At 41.4% G+C, this 23,820-nt stretch overlaps 1 protein-coding gene across 9 annotated transcripts in view; it reads left to right on the top strand.

Moving 5' to 3' along the window:
• si:ch211-26b3.4 (connector enhancer of kinase suppressor of ras 2) overlaps positions 1 to 19,576 on the top strand; it is a 648,212-nt gene extending 628,636 nt beyond the window's left edge. For all 9 annotated transcript variants that reach the window (XM_067996824.1, XM_067996823.1, XM_067996829.1 and 6 more), the window contains 2 exons: positions 3,666 to 3,865; positions 18,393 to 19,576. In XM_067996824.1, coding sequence (XP_067852925.1) covers positions 3,666 to 3,865; positions 18,393 to 18,608 — 416 coding nt within the window. In that variant the 3' untranslated portion in view covers positions 18,609 to 19,576. The remainder of the gene's footprint in view (positions 1 to 3,665; positions 3,866 to 18,392) is intronic.
• The last annotated feature ends 4,244 nt before the right edge of the window (positions 19,577 to 23,820 follow it).

Here is a 23,820-nt window from a genome sequence, read left to right as displayed (position 1 = left end):
AACAATTGCCATCAGAGAAGGCCCACCACCACCTTCTCAGGACAACGAGGGATGGGTAACAAATGCAGCCTTGCCAGACTGCCCACATCCCAAGAGCAAGTTTTTAAAAAAGTAACATGGTTGGTGGCATGTGTTACTGAGCAAATTCACTATTACAAGTTTAATTACAAACAAACCTAAAAACCCAAAAGAGCACAATACCAGCTGCAGCATAAGCTTACCCTGGCGGCGATCATATTTATTGTTCTTCTTTCCAATTTCGTCTCCCCAGCTGAGAGGCCGAGTCAGCATTACACCTAACCTCTGTGACCCTGCCTCTGGTTGTGCCTCCCTCCTCTCGTCACCTCTCCCCACAATGGTCCAACTCAGATCCGGAACTGATAGAGGGAAATGGCTGGTGCAAACGCCTGGCACATCCATTCCAGTGAACAGCTTCACCGTTTTTCCCCAGCAACCTTCTTTTGAAACAGGCTGTTCCAGGAACTAAGCCTGAAAACTCCCGAATATGAAAGCAACATCCCACTACACACATTGGGCAGAGAGTCAGTGCATCCCTTACACAACAGAGTCCACAGATCACACCGCGTGCACATGTTATATCTTACTACTAGAAAGGATAGTGTTACCTTGCAGAGAAACAGCCACTTCTGAATAGTCAATAGAGTCTTGCATCTAGCACATGTCCATTGTACTTGAAAATGTCAGAAGTATGAAAAAAAGAGAAAGAAAGCCAGTCATTTCCTGCTGGTTTTTCTGACCTTGTTAACCTGGCACTCTAAGAACAGGAGTCGATGATTTATAAGCAGCTGCCAATCTACGAAACTTCCCTCAGCAATTAGCCACTTTTGCGCCGGGAGCACCTGAACAGAGACCATAAAGGGGCAATCCAGGTTTAACACAGGTCCATCATAGCAGTTGAACATTACAACCCTGCCACAAACACCAGTCTTGTGCAAGGTTCACACTGGAGCAATGAATCGCGTTCCCTAGTGGTCTTGATGGTGTCGCTTGTGGTTACTGGCTGTTTGTGGTTAAAATCCAAGAACAAGCCTGTTGACAAAGGTTCCCAATAGTGCACCTTTAAAAAAAATAATGCACTGAGTACATGTAAACTGGAGTCACCAAATGGGGGTAATTATAACCTAATCCGCCTGGCGGGAAACTAATGCAATCAGATGGGCCACCTGATTTTACTTCCCAAACAAGTCAATGGAAAGTTAAATCAGACGATGATCTGATCACGTCAGTTTCCCACCGGGTGGATTAGGTTAAAATGACCGCCTGTATATATTTCATTGTCACTTCACTGAACAGTCATCTTGAGTGTAACTGGAGAATTACAGCACAGCGAACTGCTGACTTCTTTTTAGTTGGTTAAGTTGTGACAGTGTCAACTGTCCAGCAGTGAGAGGTGAATGCAGTGGAATAAGTCTGTCAGTATCTGCAACGAGCTGGTGAAGGGTTTCACTTCAATCATTTCTGACCATAAAAACCCTGGACAGTAAAGAGCGAGAGTGGAAATGTGAATAAATACAGAATTCAGTTGCATTCATCAGAATCAAGAGCTGCTGTTTTAGTCGTTTTCAATGGTGGGCGGGGGTGCTGAATGGAATCGTGGGGTGTGATCCCTGGTAAAAATCCCAGAATCCCTTGTAAAAAAGAAAGTAGCGTTGAGTCAACAGGGTCTATTTTCTGAGATAGAGCTCACTGTGCTCGACGAGAGGACAGATCGATCGGGTGCACCCAATTCACAGCCCACCTGATCCCCCGATGGTTAAAATAAAATCAGGAGGAATGAGAATCAGGCTCAGTGTCCTGCATGCTCAATCCGCCCTCCCGCCAAGTGAGGGTCCGTGCCAGGAGCTCTAAGTCGTGAGGTTTACCCCATTTTGTCTCTGTGAAACCGTGGTCCTGACCATCGTGTATATCCTGCAACTAAATCATGATTTTAATTCATGTCATTGTGGCGATATTACATCTGAAGTTTGTCATCCTTTCTATTTTTTTCTCCCACAAAATCCAGTTAATTTACTCAATTTTAGATGTCGAACGGAACAAAATTGCATCTTTTAATTGCACTCTTTCTAAGTTTAATGAATCGTGGCAGCTAGTGTTGATTTTTTTATTGATAATATCATTTCTATGTGTGAGAGAATGCAACTTTAATTTGATTGAATGGCCCTAGAACAGTAATTCCTATCAGCAAATAACATCAGCTTTTTTTTTGTTTAAAGGAAATAAAACAGTGCATGTCAATAATGTGCATTACAGGTGTGGCAGTTTAATTAATCAGTCATTAATAACCTGCAACTGTTGGTCAGTGAAAGAGCAAGTGTTGCCCCTCTTACTTTAAAAATCCCCTGTTCCCTGTTTCAGGCCGATCAGCAAGGCCACAGTCACATGACGTAAATAATGTAATCTCGTGAGATTACATTGTTTATGTCTGAAAACAGTGGAAACAGCACAAGAATGGAGAATTTGTAAGGTAAGAGGGAGCAGTGACCGATTCATAATTGTTAAAATATGTTTTGTTTGGTTGCACTTTATTCTTATTATAATCATAAAAGGTACAGCTTGATTCACCCTGTTTGATTTGTTTTTACAATGTATGTATTTGAATTGCAAATATTTTTATAACTAGCACTAATATAGAAAATATATTGTAAAATGTGCCGAATGGTTTGTAAGTGTAATTATCAAACATTTAGGTTCATCTAAGATCCATCCAGGCCATCCCATAATAATATTTACATATATTGGATGCATTTTTTGTTATGACGATTGTGAATGCATTATAGTTGCTGTTGGAGAAATGACATTTTAGTATTTAATTGGTAAGTTTGAGACTGACTGATGTGCAGGAGTAACAATGAGTATGAACAGCATGGTGACTGATGCCAATTACCAAATCTCCTACTGTCATTTTCTAACAAAACCTGAGTGTGTTTATTTAAAAAGTAGCTGCATGCATGGATTTCATTAAGCGCAGGGCACTTAGCCGTCCAATATAGTGGCTTTTGTTTTAATAGGTGGTCATTAGCCAAGACTCTCAGTAAACTGAAGTCTGTTGACAGATGTAAATTTATTCTGCTTTTTGTCGCCTAGTTTCAATATTGAGATTAGTCTCCAAGAGTTTTTTCTTAATCAAATCATTTATTCAACAAACAAGCAAAAAAAGTTTTTTAAATATTTAATATTGTTAAACCAATAATATGCACATATAAATTTTAATTTTTTATTGCACCTATTTATAATTTTTATTATATATTAATAAATAATGGCTCATGGTTCTCCATAGACTGCTCTGCATGCGATAACTTCCCATTTTAGTGTTATATTGTGAATTCTTTGTTATTTTAAATGTGGCTAGAAATGATTGAAGATTGATTGGTTTTAATTTCTTTTCAGTTAAGGGCACATCATTCACAGATCCAAATTGTCTCAAGGAGCTCTGCTTTTTTAAAAAATATGAGCCCACTTGCTGTATTAGCATCTTAGGTTCGCTTATAAAAACATTAGGTTCATAACCACCTTCACGAAGCCTTACTTTTTAGAAATCTAAAGGATTACCACAAAATATGGGCGAGATATAAACTTGCATGTTTAAAGTCCAATTTGGTCAGTGCATGTGACGAGATTCAAACGGCTGCAATATTCCCTTCCAGAAAGTGCAGCAGAAGACAGAGGATCTCCAGATGGGTTGCAGGAGCTGTACAGGTCCCTGGAGCAGGCCAGTCTGTCTGCAATCGGAGAGCAACGCCCTTCCACCAAACAAGAATTCAGAAGGTCATTTATAAAAAGATGTAACGATCCAGTTGTCAATGAAAAATTGCACCACATTAGAGTGCTGAAGAGTACGTTAAAGGTGAGAAGCAGCATCATTTACTTACTCCAAATTCTAAACCTGAAGAATGAGATGCCCATTTTTGATCTCTCTGAAGAGCAGTGATCCTTAAGGTGTGGCACTTTACGTTAGAGAACTAGTGGCTAGAAAATACTGCCACTATTACGAGCTTGAAGAGGGCACAGTGCAGATTCACCAGAATGATACTGGGGCTTAGAGGGTTAAATTATGAAGACAGGTTGCATAAACTTGGCTTGTATTCCCTTGAGTAACGAAGATTAAGGAGTGATCTGATCGAGGGGTATAAAATATTAAAAGGATTTGATAGGGTAGATACAGAGAAACTATTTCCTCTGATGGGGGAATCAAGAACAAGAGAATGTACTCTTAAAATTAGAGCTAGGTCATTCAGGATCTCAACAAGGAAGCACACAAAGGATAGTAGAAATTTGGAACTCTTCCCCAAAAGACTGTGGATGCTGGGACAATTGGAGCTTTCAAGACTGAGATCAATAAATTTTTGTTGAGTAAGAGTATCAAGGGATATGAAGCAAAGGTGGGAAAATGGAAATAAGGTGCAGATCAGCCATGATCTAATTGAATGGTGGAGCAGGATCGAGGGGCTGAATGGCCTACTCCTGTTCCAATGAACACTTAACTCATTTGTGCAACACTGCTATTTTAACGAAGGCACTAACCCATTTAAAATAAAGGGGTTAACACCTCTATTGAAATAGTGGACAGAGAAACATCATATGATTGTGTTAAGTATTGGATCACTAATACCACCAGAGATCACTTCTAGCCTCAAGTTTCTAATATGATCCATTTTGAATCCATAATTTTGTTATTTTCTTCATCCCTCACATTCCTGCCCCCTCCTCCTTCCCCAAAGAGAGTGCCATACCGTAGCTTGGGGGCCTAACATGTAGCCCATTCCCTGGCCTCTACCATTCCTGTCGTGTAGTCGACCAGCAAGAGCTGTAGATGCTCGCCCAGGGGTGACTCACCCAGTACATTCCCATCCATTCGCCCATTGTTGCCTGTGAATGGGGTCTGGTACTTGTCCGGTGCCTCTCCCTATTGTTTGACTGGTGCCAGGAATTGATCGTGTGGCACAAGCCTGCTTCATAACTTGAATCATTCTCGAGGTGGGTTTCGTTTCTTGAGATGAAGCTGAGAGTTGCCTCATGTTTGCAACTGTGCTGTTTCTGGCTCCCAGATATAGGGCTGCAGAATCCACATTACTGCAACTACACTTCTAGTTTTCAATTCCTCCCATCATCCAAGAAAGAAAATGCTTCAAGAATGAATTGTAAACAATTTTACAACACCAAGTTATAGTCCAACGATTTTTATTTGAAATCTACAAGCTTTCGGAGGCTTCCTCCTTCCTCAGGTAAATTAGTCAACCCCAGTCCATCACCGGCATCTCCACATCAAGAATGAATGACAGGGTAAATTCAGGGATCTTGCTCTCCCAGTGGGCAGCCTTGCTCAACACGGGCATGGGTTGGAGATTCGGTGCTACAGTGTGTTTTTTAATTGATCTCAGGATATGGGTGTCACTGGCAAGGCCGTCATTTATTGCCCATCCCTAGTTGCCCTGAGGAGGTGGTGGTGAGCCACCTTCTCCTTGAACCACTGCAGTAGCACTTTGGATGCAACTGAGTGACTTGCTAGGCCACTTCAGAGGGCAGTTAATAGTCAACCCACGTTGTGTGACTGGAGTCACATATAGGCCAGACCGGGAAAGGACAGCAAGTTTCCTTCCCTAAAGGACATTAGTGAACCAATTAGGTTTTTATGACAATCCAATACCATTTTTACTGATACCAGCTTTATTATTTCTAGAATTTTTAAACTCAATGCAAGTATCTCAAACTGCCATGATGGGATTTGAACTCATGTTCATTATTAGTCATTATTAGTCCAATAACATAACCACTACGCTACTGTACCCATACGGTTGTAGCCCTACCTCCAAACCATGCTCCTCTTGAGAAAGGTTCCCTGGTGGGAGCGCAGGGTAGATGTATTTACACTCATTTAACAGTTTTCCTGTGGCTGGGAACTATTCGACCAGGAGGGAACTTCACATCTGATCCCAAGCCGATCACGAGTGGGAACCCTGGCTGAGTTTTCCCCTAGCCCGCCCAGCCAGCGGTAGGTCAATCGTAACACCCATGCCAGCTGAGATCAGTGAACTCAGTCAACAATGGGCATCGCGCTTACCGACTGAGGCATCTGGGGAAATCAGCACTGCAGATGTAAAGGGAACGGAAGAATATTGGCTTTGCATCCTGCGACAGCAATGAGGGGCGTTTCAAGGATGGGATCTGCACTGTAACATTGTCTGTGAATGTTGTCTTCACCTTCAGCTGAAGAATACAACTTCCTGCCCCCTCTTCCCATCGCCCCACCGCGCCAGGTGATTGTAGGCATCTTAAAATAGGCACCTTGAACTGGTTTGAAATTACTGGGTCCTACTTTAGTCATGACATTTACTGGCTGTCAGCAAGCGATACCCATCTCCTCTCTCAGCGCTCTATTTTAGTGCCCGTATGATAGATAGAATGGACTGAATGAGACAACTGCTTTGCCCAACAGTCACCTGGTGGTCCGTATATACCGTAACAGTTAAACCTAATGAAGGCAAACAATGGCAGAGGGAAATGAAGACACTCCAGAAAATTTCCAAACTTATAGAAAATTCTTCCATTTAATTGTCAATTACCTTGGACGGAAGTCAGTGAGTTTTATAATAATTTAAATATTCAGGCATGCATAATTATGCAGTTCGCATAATTTTGATATTTAGTTAAATTTATTGAAAAGCAATGGCAGATTAATTTTTAAAAGAGGAAATCAAAAGATATACTGTATTTAATTTGAGGAGGTGTTTAAAAATGTCAGCTTGGCTCAGTTGGTAGCAGTCTAACCTCTGAGCCTAGAGGTTTGTGGGTTCAAGCCCCACTCCAGAGACTTAAGCACAAAGTCCAGGCTGACACTTCACTGCAGTACTGAGGGAGTGCTGTACTGTTGGAGGTGCTCTATTTCTGAAGAGACATTAAACTGAGGTCTCAACTGCCTGTTCAGGTGGACATGAAAGATCCCATGGTACTGTTCAAAGTAGATCAGTGGAGTTCTTCTGTTGTTCTGGCCAATATTTATCCAACTAGTCACTTACCTGATTGGCTGTATGAAGGACTGCTGTTCATAAATGCAGTGTTTGCCTACATAACAACAGTGATTGCATTTCAAAAGTAATTTGTTTAGGGATATCCTTAGGATGTGAAAGGCACAATATAAATCCAAATTATTCCTTTTCTTAATTTCTAAATAAATAATTATCGCTGGAATGATTTTCAAAGTGTTAAACTAGCACACCTTTATCATTCCTGCTTTCTGAGCCAGTCCCACTTAGCAGTCTGGTATCTGAGTGAGTCCTGCAACCACTCCTGGTACCTGAGTGAATTCCACTATCATCCGTGGTACCTGAGTGAATCCCGCTATCATCCCTGGTATCTGAGTGAATTCCACTATCATCCCTGGTATCTGAGTGAATTCCACTATCATCCCTGGTATCTGAGTGAATTCCACTATCATCCCTGGTATCTGAGTGAATCCCACTATCATCCCTGGTATCTGAGTGAATCCTCTACCATCCCTGGTATCTGAGTGAATCCCACTATCATCCCTGGTATCTGAGTGAATCCCACTATCATCCCTGGTATCTGAGTGAATCCCACTATCATCCCTGGTATCTGAGTGAATTCCACTATCATCCCTGGTATCTGAGTGAATTCCACTATCATCCCTGGTATCTGAGTGAATCCCGTTATCATCCCTGGTATCTGAGTGAATTCCACTATCATCCGTGGTACCTGAGTGAATCCCACTATCATCCCTGGTATCTGAGTGAATCCCACTATCATCCCTGGTATCTGAGTGAATTCCACTATCATCCGTGGTACCTGAGTGAATCCCACTATCATCCCTGGTATCTGAGTGAATTCCACTATCATCCCTGGTATCTGAGTGAATCCTCTACCATCCCTGGTATCTGAGTGAATCCCACTATCATCCCTGGTATCTGAGTGAATCCCACTATCATCCCTGGTATCTGAGTGAATTCCACTATCATCCGTGGTACCTGAGTGAATCCCACTATCATCCGTGGTACCTGAGTGAATCCCACTATCATCCCTGGTATCTGAGTGAATTCCACTATCATCCCTGGTATCTGAGTGAATCCCACTATCATCCCTGGTATCTGAGTGAATCCCACTATCATCCCTGGTATCTGAGTGAATTCCACTATCATCCCTGGTATCTGAGTGAATTCCACTATCATCCCTGGTATCTGAGTGAATCCCACTATCATCCCTGGTATCTGAGTGAATCCCACTATCATCCCTGGTATCTGAGTGAATTCCACTATCATCCCTGGTATCTGAGTGAATCCCACTATCATCCGTGGTACCTGAGTGAATTCCACTATCATCCCTGGTATCTGAGTGAATTCCACTATCATCCCTGGTATCTGAGTGAATCCTCTGTCATCCCTGGTATCTGAGTGAATCCCGCTATCATCCCTGGTATCTGAGTGAATCCTCTGTCATCCCTGGTATCTGAGTGAATCCCGCTATCATCCCTGGTATCTGAGTGAATCCTCTGTCATCCCTGGTATCTGAGTGAATCCCGCTATCATCCCTGGTATCTGAGTGAATCCCGCTATCATCCCTGGTATCTGAGTGAATCCCACTATCATCCCTGGTATCTGAGTGAATCCCGCTATCATCCCTGGTATCTGAGTGAATCCTCTACCATCCCTGGTATCTGAGTGAATCCCACTATCATCCCTGGTATCTGAGTGAATCCCGCTATCATCCCTGGTATCTGAGTGAATCCTCTATCCTCCCTGGTATCTGAGTGAATCCCACTATCATCCCTGGTATCTGAGTGAATCCACTATCATCCCTGGTATCTGAGTGAATCCTCTACCATCCCTGGTATCTGAGTGAATCCCGCTATCATCCCTGGTATCTGAGTGAATCCCACTATCATCCCTGGTATCTGAGTGAATCCCACTATCATCCCTGGTATCTGAGTGAATCCCACTATCATCCCTGGTATCTGAGTGAATCCCGCTATCATCCCTGGTATCTGAGTGAATCCTCTACCATCCCTGGTATCTGAGTGAATCCCGCTATCATCCCTGGTATCTGAGTGAATCCCACTATCATCCCTGGTATCTGAGTGAATCCCACTATCATCCCTGGTATCTGAGTGAATCCCACTATCATCCCTGGTATCTGAGTGAATCCCACTATCATCCCTGGTATCTGAGTGAATCCCACTATCATCCCTGGTATCTGAGTGAATCCCACTATCATCCCTGGTATCTGAGTGAATCCCACTATCATCCCTGGTATCTGAGTGAATCCCACTATCATCCCTGGTATCTGAGTGAATCCCACTATCATCCCTGGTATCTGAGTGAATCCTCTACCATCCCTGGTATCTGAGTGAATCCCACTATCATCACCCAGGCAACATTCCTCCCTCAACCAACACTACCAAACAGCAGAATAACTGGTTAATCATCTCATTGTTGCCTGTGGGATCTTGCTGTGTGCAAAATGGCTGTTGCATTTGTACTGAGGGAGCACTGCACTGTCGGAAGTGTCATCTTTTGGATGAGATGTTAAAACGAGGCCCCGTCTGCCCTCTGGTGGGCACAAAAGATCCTATGGCACTATTCGAAGAAGAGCAGGGGAGTTCTCCCCAGTGTCCTGGCCAATATGTATCCTTCAACCAACATCACTAAAAACAGATTATCTGATCATTATGTCATTGCTGTTTGTGGGAGCTTGCTGCGTGATAATTGGCTGCCTACATTACAACAGTGACTACACTTCAAAAGTACTTTGTAAAGTGCCTTGGGATGTCCTGGGGTTGTGAAAGGCATTATATAAATGCAAGCCTTTCTTTTCTTTTTAATATAGAAACACTTCACTTCAAGCTAATTAATTATGTGCAGTGCTTTGAAGTGTTCCTGAGAAATGTGATAAAGATGCTACATAAGTCTTTCTTCCTTTTAGTTCTTCTGAAATAAACTTTCTTTCTAGAGCTGCTCTATGATGCCCCGTGGACATCCCATTTTGGGGAATAATCTGGAGCAGAAGCACTGGGATTGCTTAACATTGGGGATCCCCTTCACAACACCAGTTCCATGGTATAGATATCTCTTCTTGCCCGTTGTCTTGAGAATGATTGTGGTCAGGTGACTTCATTTTATCTAATATCTTCTCGGTATTAGCTCCATAGAGGATATCTGCAAATCATGATTATTTGCAGAAAAAAAATAGTAGGAAAAAGTATTGATGGTCAGGAAGGGACTCTTTAGGTAAGCACCTCTCAGTGAAGGCACTTACGAAAAAGGCTACCTTCTCTTTCAACACATGCCCCAACCAGAGAACAATGACTTCCCCCTCAAATTGCTGTTTGTACTCATTTCTCTTGTATGAAACTGGGAATCACTGATGAGAATGTGATTGTCTTCATCACATTGATATGCTTCTCCAGACACTTTTACATTGATAGCTTGCTGTCAACAATGAGCACACAGTACTCCCACCATCAGTGCGCACTCTACAAAATAAACCAGCCAACCTCCATGACCCTGATCGTGTCAGGGTTTCGTGGCCCTCCAAAAGTCGCATCATCACCAACTATGCTTGCAAAAGCAAAAATGCCATTGGAGGCAACAGGTCTCCACTTAAGCATCGTCCACCTGGAGCCCAAACAGCACCGGCCTTTACATATCTTTTAGAGCCCCTTGTAGATGGAAGGATAATAGCAGAATTTATTGGACATACTTCAGGCCATTTCTACCCAACTCTGTGTCCAACTTTGCAATGTGAACCTGGCAAGGGAAGTCACTTGAATTTTCAACACTTTCTACTTGCCTACATGGGGCTGTACGTGGCCACATATTAGGTCTTCACCACTTCAGTCATTTGAACCCTAGGCAAACCACAGCCGGGATTCTAGTGCTAATGTTCCGATAAGGAGAAATGTTTTTACACAGCGAGTTTTTATGATCTGGAGTGCATTGCCTGAAAAGGTGGCGGAAGCAGATTCAATAATAACTTGCAAAAGGGAATTGGATAAATATTTGAAAGGAAAAAATTGCAGGGCTACAGTGAACTAATTGGCTCTTTCAAAGAGCCTGCACAGGCAAGATGAATGGCCTCCATCTGTGCTGTTAAATTCTATGAAGTGTAGTGCTAAGATTTAATGGGGTTAGATTGGGAGCTGTTAACAAGCTGTGACAAGATGGAGGAAATCACTTAAATATACCTTGACTTAAAACATTCAAAATCTTCAAAAGCAAATGCTGTCTGTAACACCACACTTTCTCAGATCAATTCTATTTCTTTACCATCAATTATGCCCTACCTGATGGTTTTAATGATACAGATTAAGCCACTGATTTGGAAAACATGATTTATGTTGCATGGTACTGTAGACAACATATTACTTTTAATAAATATATGAAAATGTAGTTCATCTCTCTTGAAAAAGGAGATTCATATCAGTACCAGGGACCCTCATGGATGCCAACTTCAGCCTACACCACACTGAGAAGGGCAAAGGCACTTTATTCTTTCTCATCTTTCTTCATTGACAGCAAAGTCACAATGTAGGTTAAGCTTGTAGCACATAAGACAAGTTCTCATTCATTGTTTAGTACACCTAGGTAGATATGTTCTGTTGCACATCTAGAAGTGTTTCCTCAGAGATATTTTTTGCTATAGTCTTCAATTTATTAACTATCAAATGCACAACTTGCTTTCCATCTACACATGGACCATTGACCATACCTTTACTTACTACAACCTCAAGTATCAAGCTGGCATGGAACTTTAAAACCAAAAGGCCTTGAAGTTCCTGGGTGTGAGCTGCATACACATCCTTACTCCTCTCATCCTTTTTTTTGAGAACTAAAGTCTTTGCCCACTGAGCTACCAATTATAGAGAGGCTTAACCAATCAAGAGCCCTGCTGTATTTTCAAAGAACTTGAAAACAACAGTCTATCAAAGTCATTCCCCCTGATTGGGGCCGACCCTTCGAAATGTAAGCTTCTTTACATCTCCCAGGGATCCTGATCAGAGAATACACTTGTCATAATTTAATTAAACCAAAATAGCCATTTATCAATACTGAATGGAAGCAATCTCTATTAATAGCCCAAGTTAGTAATCAATAAGTGTATCCACTTCAATTAATTGACATCTGAAGCTTTCTATTGTTCTCAGTTTAATCAATACCCTTTGAGAAATACCCTGGGTGATACTGATTTAACCCTTTACATGCTGATTCCAGTACGCCAACAATACAAAGGACATACTGGCATTGAACTATGGAGAGGAAAAAAAATCAACCTAGGTCTCTGTCCCTGGTGGTGTCTGTTGTCTGCTGGAAGCTAATAGGTGCTGATTGAGGACGGGGTCAGGCTCTGATATTCTCATGGTCAATAGCCACCAATACCACTCAACAATATCAACTAGCTCAGCACATACCAGGGTATTATGGTTTGGGCTCTTTCCCAACACTTTCATCTTTTGCTCACAGCGAAAAAAGTTGTTTCCTTAAGCAGACTAGGTCTTCTAGGAACCAATGATGGTTATGGTACTGGACTAGCAATCCAGAGTTTTTGAGTTCATAGCCCACCATGGCTAGCTGTGGAACTGAATTCAATAAATCTGGCAATGTTTGGGCTGGCACCAATGAAAATGACTATGAAACTGCTGGATTGTCATTAAAACCCAACTGGTTCGCTAATGTCCTTCAGAGAAGGGAACCTGCCAGTCCCATCTTCATGTGACTCCAGTTCTGCACTACAAGGTTGTCTTTTAATGCCTTCAGGGCAACTAGGAGTGGGCACTCAAAGCTGCTTTGCCAGTATCGCCCACACCCCAAGAACAATTAGAAAAGAAACCTGTGTCCTTTTACATGCCATATCTGAGATGGCATGCCCAGGATTGACATTTACAGGCTGTTGATATATAAAAAAAACATAATTTATCAGTCAATTCTTCAAAGTCTTAGTGGCGCCTCTACTTACCCAGAATGCTCCGCGTTTTACAATACGCCCTGTCTAAAATAGTGGAGCCCAGTGCACAGACGCAGTAGAGGCTCGTTCCTGGGCAGTGTCTGTCTTGAGGAGGCGCAGGACGGGCCTCAATGTTAGGTTTTAAAAGGAGAAACGTAACACAGTTACTAAGATTCTAGATTTTGGTGAGGCTGACTTTAATGGGATGAGGAAGAGACTGACGACAGCAAACTGGTCAAAACTGTTATCGGATAAAGCTACAGTTGAACAGAGGGAGGTCTTCAAAAAAGAATTTAGCTTAATACAGGACCAGTATATACCCCTAAGGGGCAAGAGCTCTATTTACCAAATAGAGCAGCCATGGTTGACAAAAGAGATGAGAGATAACATAAAACTAAAAGAAAGAGCATACAAAAATGCAAAGAATAGTGTAGATCCAGAGAGATATAAAGAACAGCAAAGGAAGACAAAAAAAGATAGTAAGAGCTGCAAAAAGGGAACACAAAAAGAAACTTGCGAGGGATATCAAGATTAACATAAAAAGTTTTTCCAATTATATTAGAAGAAAAAGGATAGTCAAAGGGTAATGTGGACCCTTTAAAAACAGATGTGGGTAATATTGCAAATGAAAATAAGGAAATGGCAGACTGGTTGAGTAATTACTTTGTGTCAGTCATCACAGTAGAGGAAGAGGATGATACACCTGACATTCCAGGGACATTAACAATGAATCAAGGACTGGAACTCACTAAAGATAAAATAAGCAATTAAAACAGTATTAGAAAAAATAATGGCACTAAAGACTAACAAATCCCCAGGACCTGATGGTTTCCACCCCAGGGTTTTAAAGGAAGTAGGTGAGGAAGTTACAGATGTTTTAGCCATAATCTTCCGAAGCTCTCTCGATTCAGGAATTGCCCCTTTAGATTGGAAAATTGCAAATGTAACTCCATCATTTAAGAAAGGTGAGAGAGAGAAACCAGGAAATTATAGACCTGTTAGTCTAACATCTGTTGTGGAGAAGTTATTGGATTCTATAATTAAGGACAGTGTCTCTGAGCACTTAGAGAAATTTGAGCTGATTAGAGAGAACCAACATGAATTTGTAATGGGTAGTTCATGTCCAGCTAACTGTGGCAGATGTATTTCAACCCAAGTAAGTGTGAGGTCAACCATTTTGGACCAAAAAAGGATAGATCTGAGTATTTTTTAAACGATAAAAAGCTAGGAACAGTGGAGATCCAAAGAGATTTAGTGGTCCATGTACACAAATCACTAAAATGTAGTCATGATGTGGAGATGCCGGTGATGGACTGGGGTGGACAAATGTAAGGAATCTTACAACACCAGGTTATTGAATTTTTTGAGGAAGTAACTAATGTAGTAGATAGGGAAAGACAGTGGATTTAGTTGATATGGACTTTCAGAAGATATTTGATAAGGTTCCACATTGGGAGATTGGTTAGGTAGTAATAGACAGAGAGTGGGGATGATGGGTGTGTACTCGAATTGGAAGGAAGTGACTAGTGGTGTCCCACAAGGATCTGTGCTGGGGCCTCAACCATTCACTATATTTATTAATCACTTAGATAACACAATAGAGAGCCATATATCCAAGTTTGCTGATGACGTGAAGTTTGGATTAGTAGTGAAGATGGGAGCATAAAATTACAAAGATCCAGAATTTGGTGCCGCAGGTCAATGCCGTTAGTTGGACTCGCCCTTGCCCGTTTAATTTCCTTGAAATTTTTCACTGGAAGTTGCTGGAAGTGGGAGATGGAAACGTCGCGGCACCCTCTACAGGGCATCTGGGATCTGAGTGAACAGGGCAAGCAACTGTGTATCTCCTTAACCAATCAGATTAAAGGATTGTGAAACGCACAGCGCAGAGTTTGAACCAGGAAATGTAAGTTAGAATAATGAATTCAATGTCAAATCAGGTACAGAAAGAGAAATAAAGAGAGGGAGAGAAAGATTGGATTAAGAAAGAGAAAAAAAAGAGAAACAAAATGTTTTTAAAAATTTGAATTTATTTTTTTAAATCTCCAACAACAAAAACCTGAAGGAATGAGCCTCCACAGTTGTAATAGTTCCGTTTCAGTGCCAGAGAGCTTGTTTGTCAGTAATTAACACTTAGCACATCGTTAGACTGAAATGGACAAGCCCTAACTTTCTGTGGCGAGTTTAGTTTATACCTACCACACAAACACAGGAACTTCATGCTGTTCAATACATTTGAATGGTGAGGCAGACAGCGAGATGCTGTTTTCGCGAAGCTAATGGCATCTCGGTCAGTAACTTCCAGATTTCCGTGTTTAACCTCGCATCTGCCCTCCCCTGAAGATGCTGTGTGATTTGCGCATAAATAACGGAGAGTGACATTAGCCTCACCGTTATTTCAACAGCAAATTCAGGGCCATTGAAACATTGATAGATTAAGTGAGTGGGCGAAACTGTGGCAGATGTATTTCAACCCAAGTAAGTGTGAGGTCAACCATTTTGGACCAAAAAAGGATAGATCTGAGTATTTTTTAAACGATAAAAAGCTAGGAACAGTGGAGGTCCAAAGAGATTTAGTGGTCCATGTACACAAATCACTAAAATGTAGTCATGATGTGGAGATGCCGGTGATGGACTGGGGTGGACAAATGTAAGGAATCTTACAACACCAGGTTATAGTTGGACTATAACCTGGTGTTGTAAGACTCCTTACTAAAATGTAGTGGTCAGGTACAAAAAAATAAAAAATGCTAATGGAATGTTAGTCTTTATATCTAGAGGGCTAGAATATAAAGCTGAGGAAGTTTTACTGCAGCTATACAAAGCCCTGGTTAGACCGTGTACAGTTCTGGGCACTGCACCTTAGAAAGAATATACTGGCCTTGGAAGGAGTGCAGCGCAGATTCACCAAAATGTTACCAGGGCTCCAAAGGTTAAATTATGAGGAGAGATTACATAAACTAGGCTTGGATTCCCTGGAATATAGAAGGTTATGGGGTGATTCAATTAAGGTTTTTAGGATTTTGAAAGGAATTAATAGGGTAGATAGAGAGAAACTTTTTGGGGGAGTCTAGGACAAGAGGACATAAGCTTAAAATCAGAGCCAGGCCATTCAGGAGAGAAATTAGGAAACATTTCTTCACACAAAGGGTGATAGAAGTGTGGAACGCACTCCCACAAAAAGCAGTAGATGCTAGCTCAATTAATAATTTTAAATCTGAGATCGATAGATTTTTGCTAGCCTAGGATATTAAGGGATATGGAGCCAAGGCGGGTGAAAGGAGTTAGGATACAGATCAACCATGATCTCATTGAATGGCGGAACAGGCTCGAGGGGCTGAATGGCCTACTCCTGTTCCTATATTCCTACCTTCTTATTGGTGACGGGAAATCACATGGCTGTCACACTGTGAAACTAGTGCATATAGGTTAAAAGTAAGTCAGATTTATTTACAAATAAAATAATGCACAAAAGCAGTAAGGCACGGGAAATTACTTAAAGTACAATACTCAAAACAATTAAACTGGAATCAGTGCACAAGGAATTAAAATACTCTTTTCAGAACATATTTCTTACACAGCTTGATAAGTGACAGGGCTCTTGGATGCCACAATCTTTTGTAAACTTTTCTAATGCAAAGCTGTATGTGGCTGATGTGAACACCCAGCCAACGGCATTCAGATCTCTGGATAAGACTGAAGAACTGGGAGATGTCTCCAGTATATATTTCAGACCCTGGGAACAGAACTGTCAATCGATCAAGATCAAGGACAGAATGGAGTGTATGATTGCATAGAATGTCTTTTACCCAGATCTTGTTGATGCTTTGACCAAGTACAACTTAATTGGCACCAAAGACAAAGCTTTACAAATCAAACAACTGGTAACCTAACCCGACTCTCCGTTTTGAAATCTGTTCAGGAATGACAGCTTTCATTTTAAGTAGTTATTCCTAAACCGTATGGCATAAAATACACATAACTCTCACTATTTGCCACACAGGGATCAAAGAAGGACCTTTCCTTGGCTTCCACAGCACAGGATGCAGTTTTGCATCCATAGGGGAAGAACCTATGGTTTTAGCATGTTGATTCCATGTATTGTCTGACAGGGGATGTACCAACATCTATGTATGACCCTTCCTCTCCAGTGCTCCAGAATCTGCAAACATTGTGGGATATACATAAAATAAAAGCAAAATACTGCGGATGCTGGAAATTTGGAATAAAAACAGAAAATGCTGGAAAACACTCAGTAGGTCAGGCACCATCGGTGGAATATACATATGTCGTTGTCAAGATCAAGACTCATTTAAGCCCTGATACTTCGCCTGGAAATTGTGTGTAATGTATTGAAGGTGATATTAAAAAAAGACTTACATTTATACAGCATATCTCAGAAATGATTGAAAGCACTCCACATGCAGTGAGCTACTTGGAAGCACAGTCACTCATGATGTATAAGCAAACTGCAGGTTGACTCCTTCAGATAAAAAAAATCCAATTTTTCCAGCAAAGCTGCTAGCAGGGAACCTCCCCCGCCAGCCACTCATAGAAAGGAGAAAGAAAGAACTTGCATTTATATAGCACCTTTCACGACCTCAGCCGTCCCAAAGCGCTTTGCAGTCAATGAAGTGCTTTTGAAATGTAGTCACTGCTGCAATATAGGAAACGCAGCATCCAATTTTGCACTCACCAAGCCCCCACAAACAGCACTGTGATAACAACCAGATAATCTGGGGGTTTTTGTGATACTGGTTGAGAGATAAATATTAGACAGGACACCAGGGAGAACTCCCCTGCTCTTCTTTGAATACTGCCATGGGATATTTTATGCCTACCTGAGAGAGTAGACAGGGCCATGGTTTTACCTGTTATCTGAAAGACAGCATCTCCAATAGTGCAGCAGTCCCTCAACACAGCATTGGAGTGTCAGCCTAGATTTTACATTCAAGTCACTGGAGCAGGGCTTGAACCTATCACCTTCTGACTAAGAGCGCCACGACTGACACATCCAGCAATTGCAGGAATCACATCTGTGACTTGGGTGATGTCAGGAAGCACTTCTTCACACAAAGAGTAGTGGAAATCTGGAACTCTCGCCCCCAAAGTGCTGTTGAGGCTGGGGGTCAATTGAAAATTTGAAAACTGAAATTGATAGATTTTTCTTAGGCAAGGGTATTAAGGGATTATGGAACCATGGCAGATAAATGGAGTTGAGATACAGACCAGCCATGATCTGATTGAATGGCGGAACAGGCTCAAGGGGCTGAATGACCTACTCCTGTTCCTATGATCCTATCTGTGTAATAATAACGATGTACGTGGAACCATGGAGCTTTTTGTCCGCTAACCCGAGTCTTGTGAAGAAACCAGAACCTTGGTTTTTGCATTTCTCACTGTAATCCATTTACTTCCCTCAGGCGAAAGAAGGAGACCTGGCGATTATTAGCCAGATTCTCGAAGATCCCTACCTGACGTCCAAAAAGTTTAGAGAGTGGAAGCGGATGAATCACGAGTTTTTCTTGGACATTTGTGGGTACAGTGCTGTTATGAAGCCGCAGAATGGTGCGTCTGAACTGGTATCGCCAGCACCACTCTTAACACACACACACTCATTCATCGAAACTCACGTGTGAATCAATTTGCAACTGGAGCACACAGCCCAGCAGACAGCAGCATCTCGCCATGCTATCAAATGTTTAGCATCCACATTGTATATTTGTACATAATGTATTCAGCAGTATTCTTGTACATAGATTGAATAAGAGAATAGTGTCACAGGATGCCTAATATGTGCATGAGATAACGTCTGTATTCTGTTTCTTCCAAAACCTTTCTTTTATTTTTTCTGTTGACAAACACAGTGTGCTTTCAACCTTGCATTTGAAAGGACAGGCAGTAGTATTTATAAAAGTTATAAGTACACACATACTGTATATGTTGTACTAAAAAAAGCTAAGCTTTTAGTCAACAGCACCTACATGTTCCAACAGTTTTATATTGACAACTTAACTCACCCCCATCCTAATGAATTACACAGGTGAAAAGTGGCTGATAACAATCTCTGGTGAACCAGAGGGGAATGTCTTAATCTACTCACAGTTTTAGGTGAACATTCATTTTTATGTAAGCATTGAACATACAAATTGCTGAATGTATGTAAAGTATGTAAAGTTTTGCTAGTGTAACACTGAATGAACAAGAGTAATTTTTGATGTCCCTTTGAAAACAACCAGCTTTTATTAAAATTATAGCTAAAAGCTGTATATGAAAATGACTAAAAATATACAAGTATTAATATTTATATATGACTCCCTGCTCACAATTTTTTATACGGTTGCTTGTTAAAGAAATACATTGACTCAAAACTGATATGCCTGGGGCCCAGAGACTGGTGGATGACCGATTGACACATTCAAGGTGATTCACTGGAATGTCATGTCCAGGTTTTGTACCAGAATTAACTGTGTATGGTAAGCTCTAGAAAGTTGGTTGTGGGTCCCAGGGTAATTATTCTAACTATATGCAAGTAGACAGAAGACTTGTTAGACCACACTGTACCTTTTAAAAAAAACATAATAGTAAAACTTATCTGAACACATTATTCTGTTGTCATTCATTGGGGCAGAAATCGCTCGCGAAATAATGCTGAGCTCAACAGCGCTCTCCGTTGTTAGTGGCAAAATGGAGGAGCAAGTTCTGGCGTTCGCACATGCTCAGTGAAACGTGGAAATCCGGAACTTGCTCCTAGTGGTTTGCCGGCGATATGATAACTTCGAATTAATGGGACATCGCACGCTGCAATCAGAGAAATCATTGAAAAAGTGCAAACTTGCTTATCTGCCCGGCTGGAAAGTAACTAATATCGCCACCAAACAGATACGCTTAAAAATACCAGGTCTAAACTAAATTTTAGCAGCACGGTAAGTCTTAATGACTGCCAAACAACTAAAAATTAACTTTTAAAAATATGGAGTCTCATTACTCCTTATTTTAATAGTTTTGGTCATTAAATTTTTTTTTTACTTTTCCCTTCTGTCTCTTTTATTTAGTTCAATTATTTCTCACCCTCTCTTTTTTTCACTATCTATAACTGTTTTTACATTGATTTTAATGTTGTACCTTTCACTTCCTGGTTTAACCTAGCAAGCCTGCAGAGACAGTGAACGCAGCTTGTCAAAAATGCTGCGATCTGACTGGTCGAGGGGAGAAATCGATCCTCTCACTTCTCCCAGGGTCCGAGCTTCACCTGAACTGACGCTGGACTCTTCTCCACTTCCTATTCGAGGAAGTGTCCGAAGAAAAGACCGCGGTAAGTTAGCGGGTTAGTATAAATCTATGGAGCGGCAAGCAGTGTTAGTTCACCGCTCCGAGCAATTTCTGCCCCATTGTCTTTATTGCTTGCACTTTACCTGCACCATTAACTGTAGGCTATGGGGAAGAAGTGTACTGAAACTGTGATAATACTCATATGGGTCACTTAATGTCAACTGACTTCCTTATCGGTGTTTGAAGATCTCATTGAGTCTTTATATCCATGCAAATTTGAGAATGTAAATTTGCTATGTTTTTGATTTGAAATCAATGGAAAACATATATCAGTTACTGACAGCATTTAATTCACCTGTTTTACTTTTTGTGACTACAACTAGGAGTTTTTTTTTTAGCATATGTAGGTTTTCATTGTACGTTTCTCACTGTGTGTATACCTCATGGCACATTGCACAGATGTATGAGTTGTAAGTTGCACTGCAACAATAAAAAGGAACATTTCACTATTTTTGTTTGCAATGCCATGGTTAACTATTAACAGGTGTTCTGTGCATCATTGAAAGGGGCAATTATTCTTCATGATTGAAAGTCTTTTTTTGAACAAGTTGTAAGCCTGAGTTGTAAAACCTTTGACTTCATTAAATTAAATTCTCTGTGATACAGTATCTTCTTTGACTATTTTAATCTTGTTCCCTAAAAGAGATAGTATTCATTTTTGTCTGCCTTGTGTGATAGCCAATCAAATGTGCAAGCTTATTATAAGTAAAATTCCTAGTAGACTGAAAGACCCTTAATGGACCTGTGCTGTGGCAATGTATTCCAGTCATTCTCATTACATGTACCCTGGGACAGCATGTTGTCGTACAATGCTAGACAGACTAGAAGCTCCTACGTTCAAACCCCAGTCTGTGTTCATTTAACTGATCTTTCTGCACAACAGTTGGAGAACTACAATTGGCCACAGTGCTTCTGGCCTAGGGAAGGGGGAAGAACCATCGGCCAACGTTCCCACTCTTGATTGCTGTCCAGGGACCTCTGGTGGAATATGCACGTGTGTGAAGGTCAGGCTCGGCTGTAATGCCCTTCCTGGTTCAACATTCTCCGCCTAGGCTCACACATGAAGGACAGTCAGTTGGGCGAGGGTTGCTGAGATCTGTGGCACCTCTCGTTCAGACAAGAGAAAGAAAAATTAGGGGAAACAGATGGGACATTTGGAGATTGAACTGATGCCTGAGCACAAAATCATCCCTTTAAACAGATTTTGAATTGAAGCAGTCTGTTAACCGGTGTACAACAAAATCTTTGCAAGTGATTGGATTTTTTTGAGACTTAATCATATTTGACACATCCCTTTCATATATAGATCTGATTAAAGTTTTTGTTTTGGAAGTGGGGGTGAAGATAAATGGGAACAATTTTGGTGAAATGTAAAGAAAAATCAACTTTTGAACATATTGCAGAGTTATCTCGGTAATAGTTAGTTTGAATGAGACATAGCAATTTTTTCCCCCACAAAACTTTTTAAGAAAAAATTCTGCACATGATTTCTGCACAATGGATGATATTGCACTGACTAATTTTGGTGGAACCTAAGTTTAGTACATGGCAGACAAAAAGCAGAATATGGTTTGCTTTTAAGATTTTTATATCCAGCCTCTTTAGGCCTGCAAAAAAAAAGATACTGTCTCTTTTAATTATATAACTTTTGGGCATGGTGTTGAAGAGTGAGGTTATGGTACTGAGCTCCAGATTACTGCAAAGATAAAAAAATTAAATTTATTTTGTGTTGATGACGTAGATCTTTTGTCACAGAGGAATTTGAGTACTAGCATTTTAAAATATTTTTTTCCTTTATTTTTGCCAGGACAAGATTTTATCATGATTTAGTAATTTTCAATGTACATCATAATTATAACAGTCATCATTGTACAGGGTACTAAGTGTACTGGTTACGGTACTGGACTAGTAACCTAGTAGGTCATGGGTTCAGATCCCAGCCTTGATAAGTTAGGATATTGCACTCCATGATAATAATCTATGGACTGGCACCAGGGAATAAATGACCATGATCCTAAAAACCCAACTGGTGTGCTAATCTTCTTCAGGGAATGGGATCTACCAGGATATCGTATACATATCTCCAATCCCACACTATGTGGTTCATTCTTTTCATGGTAACTAGGGATGGGCAATAAGTATAATGCAAAAAGCCTGAGAGAATTTTTTTTTAAATGTTAACATTTTCAGGCAAGGGTAGGCCCACCCAACTTCCCACAAGATTACACAGATGCATTTCTAAATCTCTTTGCTGACAGGCCCTCGTATAGTGAGTGCCCTAGACATAGGACATGATTTTAGCCCGGGGGCGGGGGGGGGGAGGGGGGTGGAATTCCTGACGGGAAACCCGGAAGTAGGGGTTTCCCGGACATCCTTACGATTTTGATATAAGGACTTTTTTTTTGCCGGTTTCCCGCCTGACAGGCCAGTCTGATTAACAGGCTGGCTCTCAGTCGGATAGGAGAAGAGCCAGGAAGAGGACATGATGAGGTAAGTGTTAGATTGGGGGTGCAGGGGTGTCAGTCATCGGAGGGCTGTCAGTCTTTGGGGAGGTCAGGGTTGGGGGTCATCATGGGATGGGAGATCGTGGGGGAGTCGGGTATTGTGGGTGTGGGGGGTCTGAGATCGTGGGGGGAGTTGCTGCAGGTAGGCTTGTTGGGCCTGGGGGAATCACTCCTGCTTCTCCGGGCCCACAAGGTGTGCGATAGAGGCATTTACCTGCAGTTTCAGGCCTTCTCACCTCCTCTCACATGGCGTGAAGGAGAAGGTCTGAGAAACCCGGCCCCCAGGGGCTAAAATCAAAAAAGCTTTGAAAATGGAGTCCACAGTTTCCTTAAAAGTATTTAATGCCCAACCCGCCTCCTGAGAGTGGGTTGGTCGCCCACCCCTCGTCCCGCCCCCGTGAAAACCGGAAATGGGCAGCTTGGAGACGGTTTCAGATTTTTGCAATTGTTATTGCTCCCCTGCCCCCAACCCACCCGTTTTTCCAGGCTAAAATCATGCCCATAGTGTCTTGTTCCATCATTCTTACTGGTAGTCTGTGATTATCACCTTTTTACTGAAAAAGATTTTGCCTGAATTTCCCATTTTTCTTTGCCTTCCTTGGTTTGAAACTATAACTCCTTGTACATGAATTTTGTATAGAACTGGTTCAGACAAGGAGTTTGGAATTGTTCTTGCTCTCCAGTGTGATTTCAAACTGTAACCGTACCCCTTGAGTATTCAAGGCAATGGAATCATTGTTTTAAAACTCCACAGCACGCACAGTGAACATCATGTATTGGCAGATAACATGCCTCTGCCCTGGTTGTCATGGAAACTTGCACCTTCAGCCAAGGTTGAAATAGATTCTCCAAAACCAATCCATCCACTTGACTTCTTTGTAAAACAAACCTTGAATATAGGCATCATGGCAGTTTGCTGAATACCTGGCATTGACATGGAGAATGCTCAGACTGGCACCACACACTATATGTATATTGAGCTATTTCCATAGGACACCATATGGCTTGATGGAGA

Source organism: Heptranchias perlo, chromosome 15, assembly GCF_035084215.1.
Source record: "Heptranchias perlo isolate sHepPer1 chromosome 15, sHepPer1.hap1, whole genome shotgun sequence".
NCBI lineage: Eukaryota > Metazoa > Chordata > Chondrichthyes > Hexanchiformes > Hexanchidae > Heptranchias > Heptranchias perlo.
Note: the sequence above shows the minus strand (reverse complement) of the source record. Positions and strands in the feature narration are given on the sequence as shown.